The following is a 15,299-nucleotide window of genomic DNA, read 5'->3' as shown; positions in this document are numbered from 1 at the left end:
GGGACTTGGTGTTGATCTGTGCATTACACGTGGTGCCACGTAGCACAATACTCGGTTTATTACATTGCATAATGCCTCTCTGACTCCTCCATATTGATTTCATTTTACACCCTCCTCAATTTTCTCCATCATTTTAATTCCTACTTTACTCTGTATTCTCATTGTTCTCCAATGCACCCTATAGGATGGCTGTTTCAGATTCCTTCTTTTTCTCTTCACAACAGATCCCGAGTAAGACCGTGGCACAGTGTGTGGAGTATTACTACTGCTGGAAAAAAGAGCAGAAACTTGCCAGCAGCACTCTTGCTCAGGTGAGTGGGAAGAAAATCCAGACATGCCAGCAGGGTCAAGAAACTGGCAGAAGGGCACAAACCCTGCTGACAAGCCACGCCAGACGCCGCTTTGCCAGGGTCCCTTGGTCCCACGCACTGGGAGAGGCGCAGCAGGTGCTGCCCTGACTTTTGTTGTGCTGCTACCCTAAAATACGGAATTCTGGAGCACAACTTTGACCCAACAAAGCAGCAGCACCACCAAAATGGGCTTTGACTCTCTACAAATCATTTTCTCAAGGTCTGGCACCCTCAGGTTCCAATCAGACCCTTCATTCCCTACTGCTTGCTAACATCAGCCATCTGAGCTGCCTTCATGGAGATGCTGCAGATTTTCAGGGATCTTTTGTAGCACCCCAGCATATCCCCAAGAAGGAGCTGCCGGTGCCATGGCACCTTTAATACTTTCCTTACCGGCAGAGAGCAATTTGTTTCACAGAGAGTAACTTAGAGAGGGAGAGAGAGGGATTATTTTGGGTAGGAGAAAATGGGTAATCATGTGTCTTCACTAGTGTGACTGAATGTAAAAGCCATGCCCTAGACATGTGGGGAGGAAAACCAGAGATAAATAGATGTTAGGCAGAGAGGTAGAAATCAGACATGTAGAACTATGGATAGCCACGTATTTATCCCACCCCCTTAGAGCTGTGGTAAAGGGGAGTATTTTCCTCCAACCTCCATGGTTGGCAGCCTGCCGCAGCCCACTGCCATATCCAGCCCTTTTCTCAGCTCTTTGGGGTTTGGAAGAATTTGCTTAGGCCAATAGATTTTTGGGGTGGACGCTGCGAATTCCAACTTTCTGAGAGGAAGAAAGCACTGATAAGGATTCTTTGATTTCCAGACTGCAGGCAAACGGAAGAGGAGGAAAAGGCCTCCCAGGAAGGAGACTGGGGAGACAGGGAAGAGAAGCCGCAAGCGGGCTGGCAGCGCGGAGTGTCCCTGCTGCCAACCGCGCCAGCCGCCCCAGCCGGCGGGAGGCCCCTTTCCGTGCGGGCAGTGCCAACGGTGCGCAAGCTCCTCCTCCTTCTGCTCCCAGCTGCCCCTTTGGCCTAAAGCACGCTGACCCTTTCCAAAGGCACCACAGGGCAAGCTGAGGCCACTTGCAGGATCGCCCCTGGCAGCCCTGCTCAAGCTTACAGCCCACTTGACACCCAAACAGCTTCGTTCAAACCCAGCATTCCCAGTGAAACCTTGCCATGCCCCAACAAGACACAGTTCGTACAAGCAGGAACACATGCATCAAAGCTTGCTTTGATGCTGCTGATCCAATTAAACCTAGGATCAAGCAAAAGGAGGAAGACATTTCAAAGAATTGAAACCAGAAAGATCAGACTCATGGTGCTGATCACTTAATAAATGTGTCAGCCTGAAAAGACAGAAATTCATCAAAAAATGGAGATCTCAACACTTGTATGCACTTCATACACACTTGATCTCGGTGTGTATGAAGTTAACAATGGATGGTTTGCTTCCTGTCTTCCAGGGAGTTTGCAACCATCAAGGGGAGGAACACGCACAGGAGAAGACATCGCCCACGCAAGGATGCACAGCCTCTCCCCAAAAAGAAATGACCAAATTAGCCCAGCAATTGTCCAGGACTAGCAAGAGTTAGGTGTCTGGAGGACTACATAGAAATAAGATTGCTTTGTTAGATTTAGGATTGTTTATTCTTCTATTAGTTTACCTGATAGGAATCTCCCAGTTTATTAGTTAAGATACATTAGTATTAATAAAGATGTATTAGTAGTATTAGATTTAGCGGTAAATGTAAGAGGTTTGGTGTTTGCTATGCTTCAACTTTTCACATTTTGCCTTTGTTGAGATATCATCTGTGTTTGTCATTAAACCAAAGTTTGTTCCATTTTGCCTTTTTGTCTGTATGAAATCCCTGAGGCAGTGCTCGTTACAATTCCTTGGTGTAGCACGCACGGCATTTGCCCTGAGAGAGCAACGGGGGCACAGGAGTCCCACCCAGGCCCAGCCCCTGGCTCAGCTGGCAGCACTTCCAGAGGCGTGTCCCCATTACTGCCAATGAAATCATGGTGGAGCTTCCTCCTTTGATTCCTGAACATCTCAGCTGGGAGTGGCTGGGGAGGCTTTGCTGAATTCAATGCATTGGATCTAAAGGAGTGCTCTTGTCTCACTGTACTTGCTGGGATAAAAGTAGTGGGTTGAGGCCTTTTTGTTGCCCAGCAACATAACTTTGTTTCATTTTGGGGGACAGATGGACTTGAGCACCCTGGAGGACTTTTCTAACCTCTCTGATTCTAGAAAAGAAATATCCACATGCACCACAAAGACACCAGGAGTTCAGATTCAGTTTCGCTTTAAAGGACCAGTCTCTGAGCCTCCAGTAATGTCCTTAGCTAAAGCAGAGCAGCTGTGAACCTGATCCTCTCACTTCTCACAGCTTTGGTATTTGCACCAAAGAAGAATCCAAGTCACTCTTTTACCGAGCCCAGCAAATGGCTCTGCCTAGCAAGGCTTTGGCAGCAGGGGCTGTGGAGGATGGCGAGGGGGCGAGGCAGGGGGGAATGGCCAGGCTGCTTCTGGGAAGTGACCAAAGCTTGCCCTTGCCTGCTGGAGCCAGTGCAGGTGGGATCTGGAGCCTACAAAGTATCTGCCTTGCAGTGGGCCTCGTTCCAGATGTTTTCCCAGCAGGTGGCTGGCGTGGGTGTAACATGCAGGCTGGGAAGGAAGCAAGATTTGCTTTTGCTTAAACCTTAGGCAGGAAAGCAGTACAAGTGGCTGGGTTTTGCCATATCTGGCACCTAAGTATTGAAACCAAGCTGAAGGCCATTAGTATGGAAAAGAAATTCTCTTGGTGTTCCTTCCTTAGAGGAATGCCAGAGTAGTAGAGATGAACATTCTCCCTTCTTCAAGGCAGCAGAAAGAGAGACCTAGAAATTCTGCATGACCTGTTGACTGCAGCAATGCTGGTGCACTGCCCCAGTGTGTGTGTCCCCATCAGCTGCCATGAGAAACATCCCGTTTCTCCAAGTTTCAGGGAAGGAGTGTTGAGGTGAGAGACCAGCTCAGCAGGCCAAAGGAGGGGAAACATCATGTGACATTATTGGGCACCAGACAATTGAGAAAGGGGGCAGGATGAATGCCGCCACTTTGAGAGAAAGCTTTGCACTTGGTTCTGCACGGAACTATTTGCCGGCTCTAGCTCCTCTCAGAGCCAGAGGAGTGGCAGCGGCAGGAGTCCTTGTGGTTCTGCAGTGCAGGAAATGTGGAATGGGCCCTTGGACATAGCCAGCCTCCCGTGCTGTCGGAACCCAGGACATCTCTCTGGATGCCCTGGATGTCTCAAAGCCCTTACAGGAGCTCAGAGACCCTGGCAGGAAGGCAAAGACCTGTGGAAATTCAGTCTTAATTCATGGAGCAAATTGCCAACCTTATATGAAGAATTACAGGTCACAAAATTTAAGTAGCAATCACAGGGTGAAGGGGAAAATTTTGGAGCACTGTACAGGGGGGTTTTGAACCTTGTACAGGGGGTTTGGAATTCTGTATGTGGGGGTCAGGGGTTCCAAGATGGAAGGATTTGGGCATGCCCTGTCCTTCTTCTTTCTTCTCCCTGGCATCCATGTTCAGGATGATATTTGCTACATCTAATCAGACCATGCTTGTGCAACAGAAAAACAGGGGAAGTGTGGAGGATTTTGTGGACAGTTAGCTAGCTGACAAAGGTCACACTGACATAATAGCGTTAGTTAAGCAAGAAGGAGACAGGTATAGGAGCCAGCAGTCAGTGTCTAAATCAGGCAAGGGCACTGCGCCCTTGGTGCAACATCAGGATGGGGGAGAGGATTGTTAGAAATATGAAGGAAAGATGAGAACAGCTGCAACATAGTAGCCACAAGAATGCTAAGGTAGGCGTAGTTAGCTGATAAGTAACTAACCAATAATGAGCTTGTCTTTTGCAATATGTATTAGCCTCATTAACACCAATATAAATGTGTGTGCCTATCAATAAAGTTTTGAGATTTGCTGATCACTCATATTGAGTGCCGCATTTCTTCTTCCGATCTCAACAATTTAGGCTGAAAAAGACTTCTGAGATCAGGATATTTTGCAGCTTCTAATGGAACAGCTCATGGGATCAGATTGTGAAGCTGATGCATTTCTCAAAAATAATTTTAATTAAGCTGTTTGAATTTTGAATCAAAAAATCTATTTGGAGAACTGAAGGAAATGCAGTTTTGGCTTCCTGAGTTTGGTGGGGGAATGTGTGGGCAGCAGTGTCTCTTGTGTCAATCAGTGCTCATTTAGCGTGTGAGTACAGGTGGGTCAGAACTTGCTTCCTCTGGCACCCAACACACAGAAAGCTCACAACACCCTTCTCCCCCAACAGCTCACTGATTTGAAGTTTACAGCTCCTCTCTTTTTAAATTTAATTTTAAAATTAAATATCTTGAAATGTATTGGCCAATGTAATAAAATTTCAGCAGTAGCCATGCATGAGTGCAAGAAAGAACTCCCAAAAGAACTCAGGGAAACTTTAAAGTTAGCCACAAAACTGAAAAATAAAAATTTCAAGCAATGCTTACTGCAAATTCTCTTGTTTTGCTACTAGTAATTTAGAGACTCATTTGCTGTTTTCTAAAATATATGAGAAACTACACAAGTAAGGGCTTTGCAAAATGGAAGTTCTGCCAAAGCATCAACAGTTGTGTATTTATATCCCTGTGTGTCTGCAAAACTGGGGAGTCAGGATTATCATGCCTGTTTCAAGCAGGACATAAAACTTACCCTGAGTTCTTAGTCAATATCTGGACCTCTGTATGTGTTGACAGTGGATATAAGAAGTGCTGATGATCATGCAGAGGAATAAAGTTGTTCTAAATTGGGGTTAGAAATGACTCCTTCCCACCCCCTTTCAGTGTTTGGTATCAAAAAAGAATCTGGTAGAAGATCTCTTTGCTCATTCTGCCCCAACAAACCACAAGAAGAGAAGCTGTTTTTAACTAGATGACATATTTAGTAGTTGCCTTGCCAACAATTGTTTTTCCTTTCAAACTGGAAATAGTTTTTTGTTCTGAAATAATGATCTTTATTATCTGCATCATTCTTTTTTTCTCTGAAGCTGGTCCCTTCTTCGTGGAAGTTTATTTTTGTAAGACTTTTCCACATTTAGGAACTGCATTTGATGACTGATAGGATTTTTTTTTTCCTTTGCTTTCTGCCAGGTAGCAGCAGCTGTATACTTGGTAATTAACTTACTATGCTTTTGCTTAACCACTGTGCTTTGACTGTATTCTGGCTGAGGAGGGAAAATGCTGCATTTTTCTCCTGTTTGTTTTTTGTGTTCAGTCTACAAAAGCCAGTTTTACCAAGCCCTTGAAACAGCCAGAATATTTAAATAGAGCATCAAAGTAAAAGGAGGGTTGTAGAACTGCTGTCAATAATTCTTTTTTTCCCCCCCCCGCTCTGTGTTCACTTTCTCTGAACATGGTCATTCTGGACAGTATTGTAAGAGCACAGAGGCAACAAAAAGCCAATGGTTACTATCGTTTCAGTGAATGGAACCAGTTTTACTTGGCTGAAGGTATTTTCTAATTCCTGTCCTCTTGCCTAACATTCATGAAAGGCCTTTCTGAACGCATTAAAGTCCTGACTGTTTATTAAGTTCTGTTTTATCGGGCCAGGGTTTTATGAGCCCTTAAAAGGGAACTTAATACACCCAAGGATAGCTTAGCTATTACCTTTGGAGGCAAATAATGAGCAGGATGGCTTCTGCTGCAGTGTTAGAAACAAAAAGGTTTAATAAAAGGAAAAACAATAAACAGAAAACCCGATCCAGGTACAGTGGTTTGCCCCTGGTAAAAACACCTTCACAAAAGCCTCGTGGTTTCTTTGTCCTCTCCTTTTCTACCTTATGGCCCAGGCAGGACCTTTTGGCTTCCATCCAATAAGGTGACCCCAAGGTTTTAGTGAAGTCTCTGGGGTCCTATAAGGTGTCTTTTCACCTGATCGTTGGGAGAAACTTCTGGGCTTCCTTCCTTTTTTGGGGGACAAAGGCTAGTTTGTCCCTCTCTCATTGGGGGCATCCCCCTACACTCCTTCAACTGTTTTCATATAACATTTGATTTCTTTTACCTATAAAAGCACAAGGACCATCTCTGATGTTTTTAAGTATATCCTTATGCCCAGGGTTTTATTGCCACTGTGGTTGACTTACATCTGTGGAGAAGCACAACCACTTTCCTTATGCTTTGTCCAGAGAAGCTGTGGCTACCCCTGGATCCCTGGCAGTGTCCAAGGCCAGTTTGGATGGGGCTTGGAGCAACCTGGGACAGTGGAAGGTGTCCCTTTCATGACAGGGGTGGCACGGGATGGGCTTTAAGGTCCCCCTAACCCAGTCCCTGGTTCTGTAATTCAGTGACAAACAACACCTGTAACCATGGGCAGAGTTGGATACACTTGAACTTCAGCAAACAAAGCAGCAGCCACAGCTTCCTCGTGCTTTGCTATGGCAAATTAATTGGAATTGAGGAGGAAGTGATTAGATGACGTTTGCAGGAAGCTGCAATATGTCTGTGGAAATCTAGTGGATGGTGGTGAGGATGAACCTGTGTTATGATTAAATAGACACTTGAAAATGTGCAAGATTGCTGCTATTTCATTAAATGAGCATTGTCGCAACTTTGTTATTTTAAAGCTCATTACAGTGTTTAAATTTGATTTTTTTTTTTTTTTTTCCATATGTGGCTTCTTATGTTGTGAGATTGTAATGTCTTTTGTGTGAAACTTCCTGTGTCCTGCCCCAATACTTTGTCAGGTCTGTGACATCCAATTTGGTAGCTGTGAACAGCTGTGAACCCGACTGAAATTCCTGTCACTTGAGGGGCTCAGGAGGAAGAATACTCAGCAACAGCCTCCCCTCCACCAGGATGAAGCACCTGCACAAACGTCAGCCAAGGAGAAATTGCAAGAGATGGCCTTTGCAGTATCTGACACATTTGCTTTTGCTTAGTGTTTAATATTGAAGCCTGAAATGGGTAGAAGAGGTTCTGCAGAGCATAGGGGCTGACAGCAGCATCCCCAGGTGGGTCTGTGCATTTTGGCAGAGTCAAGCTCCAGCAGCAGGGGGCTCCCAGAGCAGACAGCAAAGGAAAGGTGGCTTTGCTGCACATTCTCCAGCTGGAAGCAGAAGGAAGAAGGGAAGGGAGTCCCTGAATTCTGGAAGGCTTGTGGCTGGAAGGGACCCTGCCCGTGGTTCCATCCAGGGTTAAGATGCCATGAGGGAGAGGTGTCTGTCCCCCAGTGAAGGCACAAACGAGACCATAGGAGAACAAAACCAGATTTTATTTGACATGGATTTTATTGAACAAGAAATGGGAGTTAGGGAGCTAGAAATAAGAAAGAGGTCTTGGAGAGCGAGAGCTGAGAAGATGATCAGTTGGAAGTAGATACTTTTTGAAGTCCTCTCCTGCCTTCTGAGATTCTAGAAGATGTGCGGATGTATATTTTTATTTCATATTCTTATTACTATTCCTTCTTCTTCTTTCCCTTCTTTCTTCTTCCCCTTCTTCTTAAATGCTACTCTTCTTTCTTCTTCTTCATCTTCTTTATAATATTCTTCTTATTCTCATTCTAATTAATCTTATTCACTTCTTATGCTTACTATAATTCTTATGTTTTAATATTCTTATATTAATTACTATTTTTTCATCTTCATCTTCTTATTCCTATTCTCATTCTTCTTATTAAACTTATTATTTTTATCCTGTTCCTTTTTCTTCCTCTTATCTACTACTACTACTTCTTCTTCATCTTCCTATCCCTTTTTTTTTTTTTTTACTACTACTATTTATTAAACTCTTAAACTATTTCTTAAATGGGAATAATGGTATCAGTCCAAGTCCTGCAGTCACATCCATGGAGCAACATCTCTCGTTTGTGGCATTCTTCAGGGATACAATCCCAAAAGACCAGCATGGAGTCCTTTCGGGGTGAGAGGAAATGGCCATTGATTTCCAGGGGAGGTTCCAATTCAATATCTGAAGCAATTTTTCTCTGACAGAGGGGCATTGGAAGAAGCTGCCCAGGGAGGTGGAGGAGCCACTGTCTCTGAGGCGTTGAAGAGTTGTGCAGATGTGGCCCTTGGGGACGTGGTTTTGCGGCGATGGTGGTGCTGCCACACTGCCAGTGGCCCTGGATGACCATCAGGGTCTCTTCCCACCTTGATGACTCTGTGGGATTCACTGCTGAGCGCCCTGGCTCCAGTCGTGTCCCACGCGTGCTGTGTGGGGCTGGCCACTGTGGTGACTGTGGGTGTTGGGGAGATGCCCCCGGGCCGCTCCAGGGCTGCCGGGGCAGCCGACTCGGCTGCGGGGCCATGTCCAGGGCTCCCTGGGCCCCGGGCCGGCCGCCATCTGCAGGCCCGGGCTGGGCAGGCGCGGGCGCTACTCCTGCGGCTGCGGCGCCAGGCAGCGGCAGCGGAACAGCGCCCGCAGCGCCCGCAGCGCCCGCCTGAGGCGGCCGGGCCGCTTGCTGAGGGCAGCCGGCTGCTGCCTGGGGGCCTGCGCTCCCGGCTGGGGAGCTGAGGCCTCGAGAGGGCTGAGCGGGGCAGGCTCCGGGCTCTGCGGCCCTGCCTCGGAGCCCTGCTGGCCCTCGGAGGCTTCGCTGAACAGGGAGGGAAGCGAGGCGCAGAGTGACTCCGGTGCCCGGCTCTCAACCCAGGCCTCCAGAGTGGGGGGCACTGGTAGCTCGTCTGCCTCAGGAGCTGACAGCCTTTGGGCGCTGCCTTCTGCTTCGTACGGCTCGAGGACACTGACTTCGTCCCAGTCGTCCTCGTAGTCCTCCCTCAGGAAGGGAGTGGGCCTGAAGCTAAAGTTGCTCGTGCTTTCATGGCTGTCCTGGGTGAGGTCTGCGCCGCTGCTGTTGTCTTCCTCCGTGGAAACGTCTTGGAGGGCTTTGAGCTCTGGCTCGCTACAGTCTTCCCACTCGGAAGAGCTGCTGACCTCTCCTTGGGACAGCTCTGGCTCTGCCTCACCTTGATATTCTTGGGAATGCTCAGTCTGGGGGTAGTATTCCCAGTCTTCATCATCCCCAGCTGAGATCCAGTCCTCACTCTCTCTCTGAGCCAGCTGGTACAGCTCTTGCTGTGCCCTGTCTCCCCAGGCCGCCCTCACAGCCCCCTCCCACTGGTGCAACTCTTGGGGACTCCCAGCTCTGCGTGGCGATGCTGCCTTCACTGCCATTACTTGTACCAACGGGTACAATTCACAGCCTGTCGCTCCTTCCCAAAGGCGATACTCTCGAGCCCCAGTGTCTCCCCACTTGTCATCTGTGTCAGGTTTGTTCTCGTCTTCCATGATGACAAAGGGCCTCTCCTCCTCCTCAGTGCCTGACTGTGGCCAGGCTGAGGCACCCACTGCCCCCACCAGGTGCCCGCTGAGGGCCTGGTCTTGCCCCCAGCTGGGCAGGGGGCTGGGTGATGGGAAGCAGTTGAGGTTTATCTTGTTCACTTCCATCTCTGCAGTCCTGTAGCATGGACAGATCCCGGGAGCCGCTTCCTTCTGCAAGAGTGGCTCTCACGGGACTGGGCACCCCAGGGCTCTGCACCCCTTATATACCCCCAGCTATGGTGGGGCCCTCTGATGTCACAATGGTCTGTGGGCACTGTCATGTCCCGCATCATCAAGGGCTCTCTGATGTCACAATGGTCTGTGGGCACCGTCATGTTCCGCATCATCAAGGGCCCTCTGATGTCACAATGGTCTGTGGGCACCATTATGTTCAGCATCATCAAGGGCCCTGTGTCACAAAGGGTCACACCCAGCGCCCCATCCGCAGCGGAGCCCACTGGAAACTGCATGGAGGAGCCCCCGGACTTGGGCACTTGTAGCCCTTGGTGTGCCCAGGCCCCTCCCACAGTCCCACAGTGTGCCCACTGTGCCATGGTCCCACTTGACAGCCTGACGTGCCCCCTGCAGAGCCCTGGCTTTGGAGAGTGGGCTGCTCTGGGCACCAGCCATTGGCCAGATGGACACAGCCAGGGACTTGTGGGCAGTGGCTCCATGTGCAGCTGCAGGCTGGGGATGGGGGGTGTCCCTCAGGGCTCTGCCTTGGCCCTGGGGCTCTTTTGTGGCTTCCCCAATGGCACAGGCAGTGGATCAATCTCCCCCTCAGCACGTTTGCAGGGGATGGGGGAGCTGAGACGGGCAGGGGCACCATGGCAGGATATGGCCATGCACAGGAACCTGGACAAGCTTGAGAAGTGGGAGACAACCTCATCTGACAGCTTCATGAGGTCCCACAAGACCAAGCGCCAGGTGCTGCACCTGGCCCGGAGCAATTCCTGAGTCCCGGATTCATCCGGGGCAGAAGAGACCTTCAGATGTGTCCGTTTGGTGCCGCCTCCCTGGCTGCTCCCAGCACCTCCAGAAGCAGCACTTGGCTGGGTTTGGGCCTTTCCCATGCCTACTTCCCGCAGGGCTGGCCAGAGGGGAGCACCCCCAGCCTATGCCTCTGCCCCCCAGTCCCTGTGGGCTGCTGTGGGTGGGAATGCTCCAGAGGGGAATGTCCTTGCAGCAGAAAGTGCCAGAGAGAGCCCAGAGCCAAAGAGTCTCTCTCCTGTAGGCACTGCTTCTTCATTGCATTGAAATATTTCCAGTGCTGGAGTGGGCTAATGGGTGTTCCTCATCCCACCCAAAAAGAAGCTGATGGTTGGCTATTATTTGAGAATTTCTCTCAAGTTGAGCCTGGCAGGGGGTTATTTACAGGGAGAAGCTGCTACAATAAATACCCTGATGCCTCCCCCAGGGTCTGTGTGTTTCAACACTCTTGGCCTTTGCAGATGTAATAATCACAGAACTGAGGTCATTTGATATTACAGAAAGCTTAAAAAACTATGCATGGGAAGGTCATAATGAAAATTTCTAACTAACAAAAACTGGTTTGCCCTGCAGCCTTGAACTCATGTGCTTATACACTTCCCAAAAGAAAACCTATTCACTGAAGATGCATCATCATCCCAAAAACATGTTGAAATTAGGCTCGTGATTCCCTCAGGGACTAGGAGATAATGTTTTGCTGCAGCCAAAAGGTTATTAGAAAAAAGAATGAAAGCTGTTGGTGCTAGGTGGTGTTAGTTCTGGTTTGCATTTGTTCCAGTTAATTTCTTGGGTGTTGCTGTGAGCTGGAAAAGGGGCAGGGTTGAACACCAGAATAAAAGAGAGGTAGGAGAAGAGGAGAGGGGACAGAAAAGTAGGCTGTCAGGAGAGAATAGAAGTTGCCTAGCACCCAGCCAAAGGGGAAGGGGACAGGGATCACCCAAGGCTGTGAAAAGCAATGAAAAAGAGCATTGTGTTGGTGTGTGTGTATGTTCAGCTCTCAGGAGACAGAGATACACAGCGGGCTCAGTTGAATCCTTACTAAGAAGAAGGTTCTCGTTTGCTTTAATGACTTTGTCTCCACTTAATGGTAACTAAGAGTTTGTTTATTTCTAACACCTCTCTCCGAGCAGCTCAGAGCTGCATTGCACAGTGCTTGCTGTGCTCCAGAGAGCACAAAGCAGGCTGGCCTGGTGGGCCTGAATATTTCTGCAAAACACTCTGCATTTCACACCTTTGCTGTGGCTCAGGGCAGAACTGCAGGCCTGCAGGCGCTTCCTGGCAGAGCTGTGGGAGGCACTGGCTCCTGCAGATGGGAGCTGCCAAGCTGTCAGTGCCTCAGGCTGGCCTGGCTTGCCCTGGCACAAGTGCCGTGCCTGAAGGACGCTGCCCTGTGCTCCAGCCTGCCCAGCAGCCCGGCTCCCTGCGCCGCTGCCCAGAGTGCTGCACACACTGCTGCCCTTTGCCAGGAGTCACAGGGCAGCCGGCAGAAGAGTAGGAATCCTCAGCCAGGCCACCGGCCCTGGGCTGCCCCTGGCCTTCCTCTGCTCCTGGGCAGACTCCAGACGGCCAATGCCTCCAGTCTGGGCTGTGCCCAGCACGGCTACTCTTCCCCTTGGGAGCAGCCAGCTGCCACCTGGGCTCTGAGAGCGGAGGATTCGCCCGCTGCCAGGAAAAGGCACCCAGGGCCCAGCTGCTGCCTCCTGCAGCTCCAAGGGCCTCCTTCCAGCCTGTGGGTTACATTCCAAAAGCAGCATGGTCTGGAGAGCATAAATGAGGATGAGCATTCCCCAATTTGACACCATACCAAAGACACTGTATGGGTGACTTCCACCTTTAAGAAACAAAAGAAAATTTACAAGGAAATCAAGAGCTTATTCAGAGAGTGAGAAGGAAGGAAATTTCAGGGAGAGTTTTGGTTTCAGAAACTTTATTAATTTCTAATCAGCAGGCCTATTAGACAATCATAACCGAAACCTAAGCCTAGTCCTAAACCCTAACCTGAACCTTAATCCTAGTCCTAACCCTCGTCCTAACTCTAGTCCTAACCCTAACCCTGACCCTGACCCTAACCCTAACCCCAACCCTAACCCTAATCCCAACCCTAACCCTAACCCCAACTCTAACCCTAACCCTAACCCTTGTCCGAACCTACTATCCTGCCCTGTGCCGGTTGAGAAGTAAATGGTCCTGATGTGATTTTCAGTTTCTTTGGTCATTCCTCTTCTTCACTGAAACAATCAGTGGCACCAGGCTGGATGCAGGCTCAGCAAATCTTACAAATGGATGCTGCCCAAAGGAAAAAAGAAAATCAACAAAAATCAATGAACCATGACTTTCCGAGCTCAGTGCTTCACAGGATTCACAGGGCTCCTAGAAAGATCCAGAAAGATGGACCATCTGCACCTCCATCTTTATGTGCAGGACCTTGCCATCACAGGCAAACCTGGCCCAGACTCCCACTCATCCATTTCACCAGGTGTCTTCATCTTGCTGGGATTTTTGCCCTGCCAGTGCTCTAGAAATGGTGCTTTCTGTCCTTGGAGTTTCTTCTTTTCAGGAAACTCCAAAGCCTCACATTGGTCCCTGTCTTTGAAAGACAGGCACTGTGATGATTCCCACAGGGAGACAGAGCAGTGTCTACCTTTCCATGCCCTGCCCTGCCCCTCCTGTGCTGGATGGCACCTTCCTTCCCAGCAGGGACAGCCCAGTGGCACTGGCTGCTGCACTTCCCTCTCTGCCACACAACCTGGCAGTAACCCTGGGGCAGTTCCTGTCTGCTTGAGCGTGCCAGGCAGCAGATGGGGCTGGGACAAGTCCCTCTCAGCTCTCCCTGTTTGCGTCCCAGAAGCCTCGAAGGGTGGGGTGGGGCCACAAACCAGGGCCCCTCAGAGGCTGACAGTGAGCCCCCCACAGTCCCTCCTGCCCACAGCCAAATCTCTGAACACTCAGCCAGCCTGGCTTCCTTGGGTTCCTGCATCACCTTTGCATGTCTCTGTACTCTGCATTGCTCTACTTCAATTCTTTTGCCATTGGATAAAATGGAGCACACCACCAAATTACAAAACAGGGCAACAGAAGCAGTCAGAGGACAGAGCACGTCTCTTCTGAGGACAAGCTGAGACACCTGGAGTTATTCAGCCTAGAGGAGAACAGGCCCCAGGGAGACTTCATTGCTATGTTCCAGTATTTCAAAGGGGATTCTCAGGAAGTAGGGGCACCTTTTTTAACAGTTGCAATAGGACATGAGATAATATTTATAATATATCATGGGGATTGAGTCAGATTAGGTCTAAGGAAGATCTTGTTTACTTGGAACATGATGCAACCCTGACACAGGTTGCCCTTAGAGATGGCAGGTGCCCCATCCCTGGGCAGGGATGGGACAAACATTCCATGGTAGGTGGGAAGCGCTCTGAGCAACCTGATCTCTTTAAAGATGTCCCTGCTCATTGCAGGACACTTGCACCTGATGACCTTTACAGGGCCCTGCCAGCCCAGCCCAGTCTAGGACTCCTCACCATTTTCATTTCAAGAGCACCAAGAGTGGAGGTGAGGAGGAAGGGGGCTCATCTGATGCCTTGGACTTCCGTGGAGGAGGAGCCCATCCCTCGCACCCTGTTTCACCTGCAGCCCCTTTGCATTTTACCTGCAGGAGCTCCTTGGCAGACCAGCGCTGCTCCTTGTCTGTCTGCAGGCAGCAGCTCAGGAAGTCACACAGCCAAGGTGAAAACAGGTTGGGCTGCAGCAGCTTTGGTATCCCTCGTCTGGCTATCACGAGTCGAGGCTGGGGAAAAGGAAACACGAGTCTCCACCTGCTGCTTTCACATCTGTAACTGCTCTCCCAGATCCCACTGTTTAACCCCTGTTCTTCAGTGGCAGTTTCTGCCCTGGCAGAGACCCAGAGATGCCTTTCCTTTACCAACCAAACACCCAAACCCCAATGCAGCCACAGCTTTTCCAACATTCAGCAGATCTTGCCTTGGCAGCTGATTTCATTGACTGACCTACTCAGTGGGAACTACATCACCAAAAGCATGTTTTGTTTCTCTGAGGATTCACACACACCTGACAGGAAATTTGGAAGGGGAAGTTTGCTCTATCTATACTATTTCCAAGGATTATTACATGAAAATAATCTCTGCAGTGCTTGTTGGTCCCTTAAGCACAGCTGCCATAAAACAAAAATCATCAAGGTTTTTTTTTCTCCTCTTTTAAAAAATGCAGAAGCAGAATCCATCTAAAATAGACAGCAATAACAATGGAAAGAGGCATTGGAGTCTCCATGAAAGTGCCTGCCACCATAGTAAGAGCTCTGTGCTGGTGGCACTGAAACAGATGGTGACCAAAGAGACTTTATGACTTTCTTGTTCAACCCAGAGGAAAATTTCCTTCACTTTTCCCACGCCACCAGAGGTCACAAAGAGGGTTTTGTCCTGTCCCTCTGCAGCTGAGCTCAGCCACTGGACACGGTGGGGAGCTGGAGTCCTCACTGCCATTAGAACTGTGCAGCCCAGGGATGGCCCTGCTCCTGTGCTGCAGAAACACAGCACCAGCGACGACTGCCCACGGTGGATCCCAGCCCAGGCACCTGGCTGCAAGCTCACCAACTTGTTATAGCACC

The 15,299-nt window shown here is 49.3% G+C and overlaps 2 protein-coding genes and 1 pseudogene across 2 annotated transcripts in view; all 3 read right to left on the bottom strand.

Annotated features, from left to right (window-relative positions):
- LOC135289658 (TOG array regulator of axonemal microtubules protein 2-like) overlaps nucleotides 1-15,299 on the bottom strand; it is a 311,721-nt gene that overhangs the window by 63,293 nt on the left and 233,129 nt on the right. The gene's annotated exons all lie outside the window — the stretch shown is intronic.
- Nucleotides 14,104-15,299, bottom strand: part of LOC135290590 (uncharacterized) — an 8,754-nt gene continuing 7,558 nt past the window's right edge. Inside the window, exon 5 of the mRNA XM_064404501.1 lies at nucleotides 14,104-14,462. Coding sequence (XP_064260571.1) covers nucleotides 14,202-14,462 — 261 coding nt within the window. The 3' untranslated portion in view covers nucleotides 14,104-14,201. The remainder of the gene's footprint in view (nucleotides 14,463-15,299) is intronic.
- The window catches only part of LOC135290589 (uncharacterized), a 2,114-nt pseudogene continuing 1,272 nt past the window's right edge, over nucleotides 14,458-15,299 (bottom strand).

The sequence above is a fragment of the Passer domesticus genome, chromosome Z (assembly GCF_036417665.1).
Source record: "Passer domesticus isolate bPasDom1 chromosome Z, bPasDom1.hap1, whole genome shotgun sequence".
In the NCBI taxonomy this organism is placed as follows: domain Eukaryota; kingdom Metazoa; phylum Chordata; class Aves; order Passeriformes; family Passeridae; genus Passer; species Passer domesticus.
Note: the sequence above shows the minus strand (reverse complement) of the source record. Positions and strands in the feature narration are given on the sequence as shown.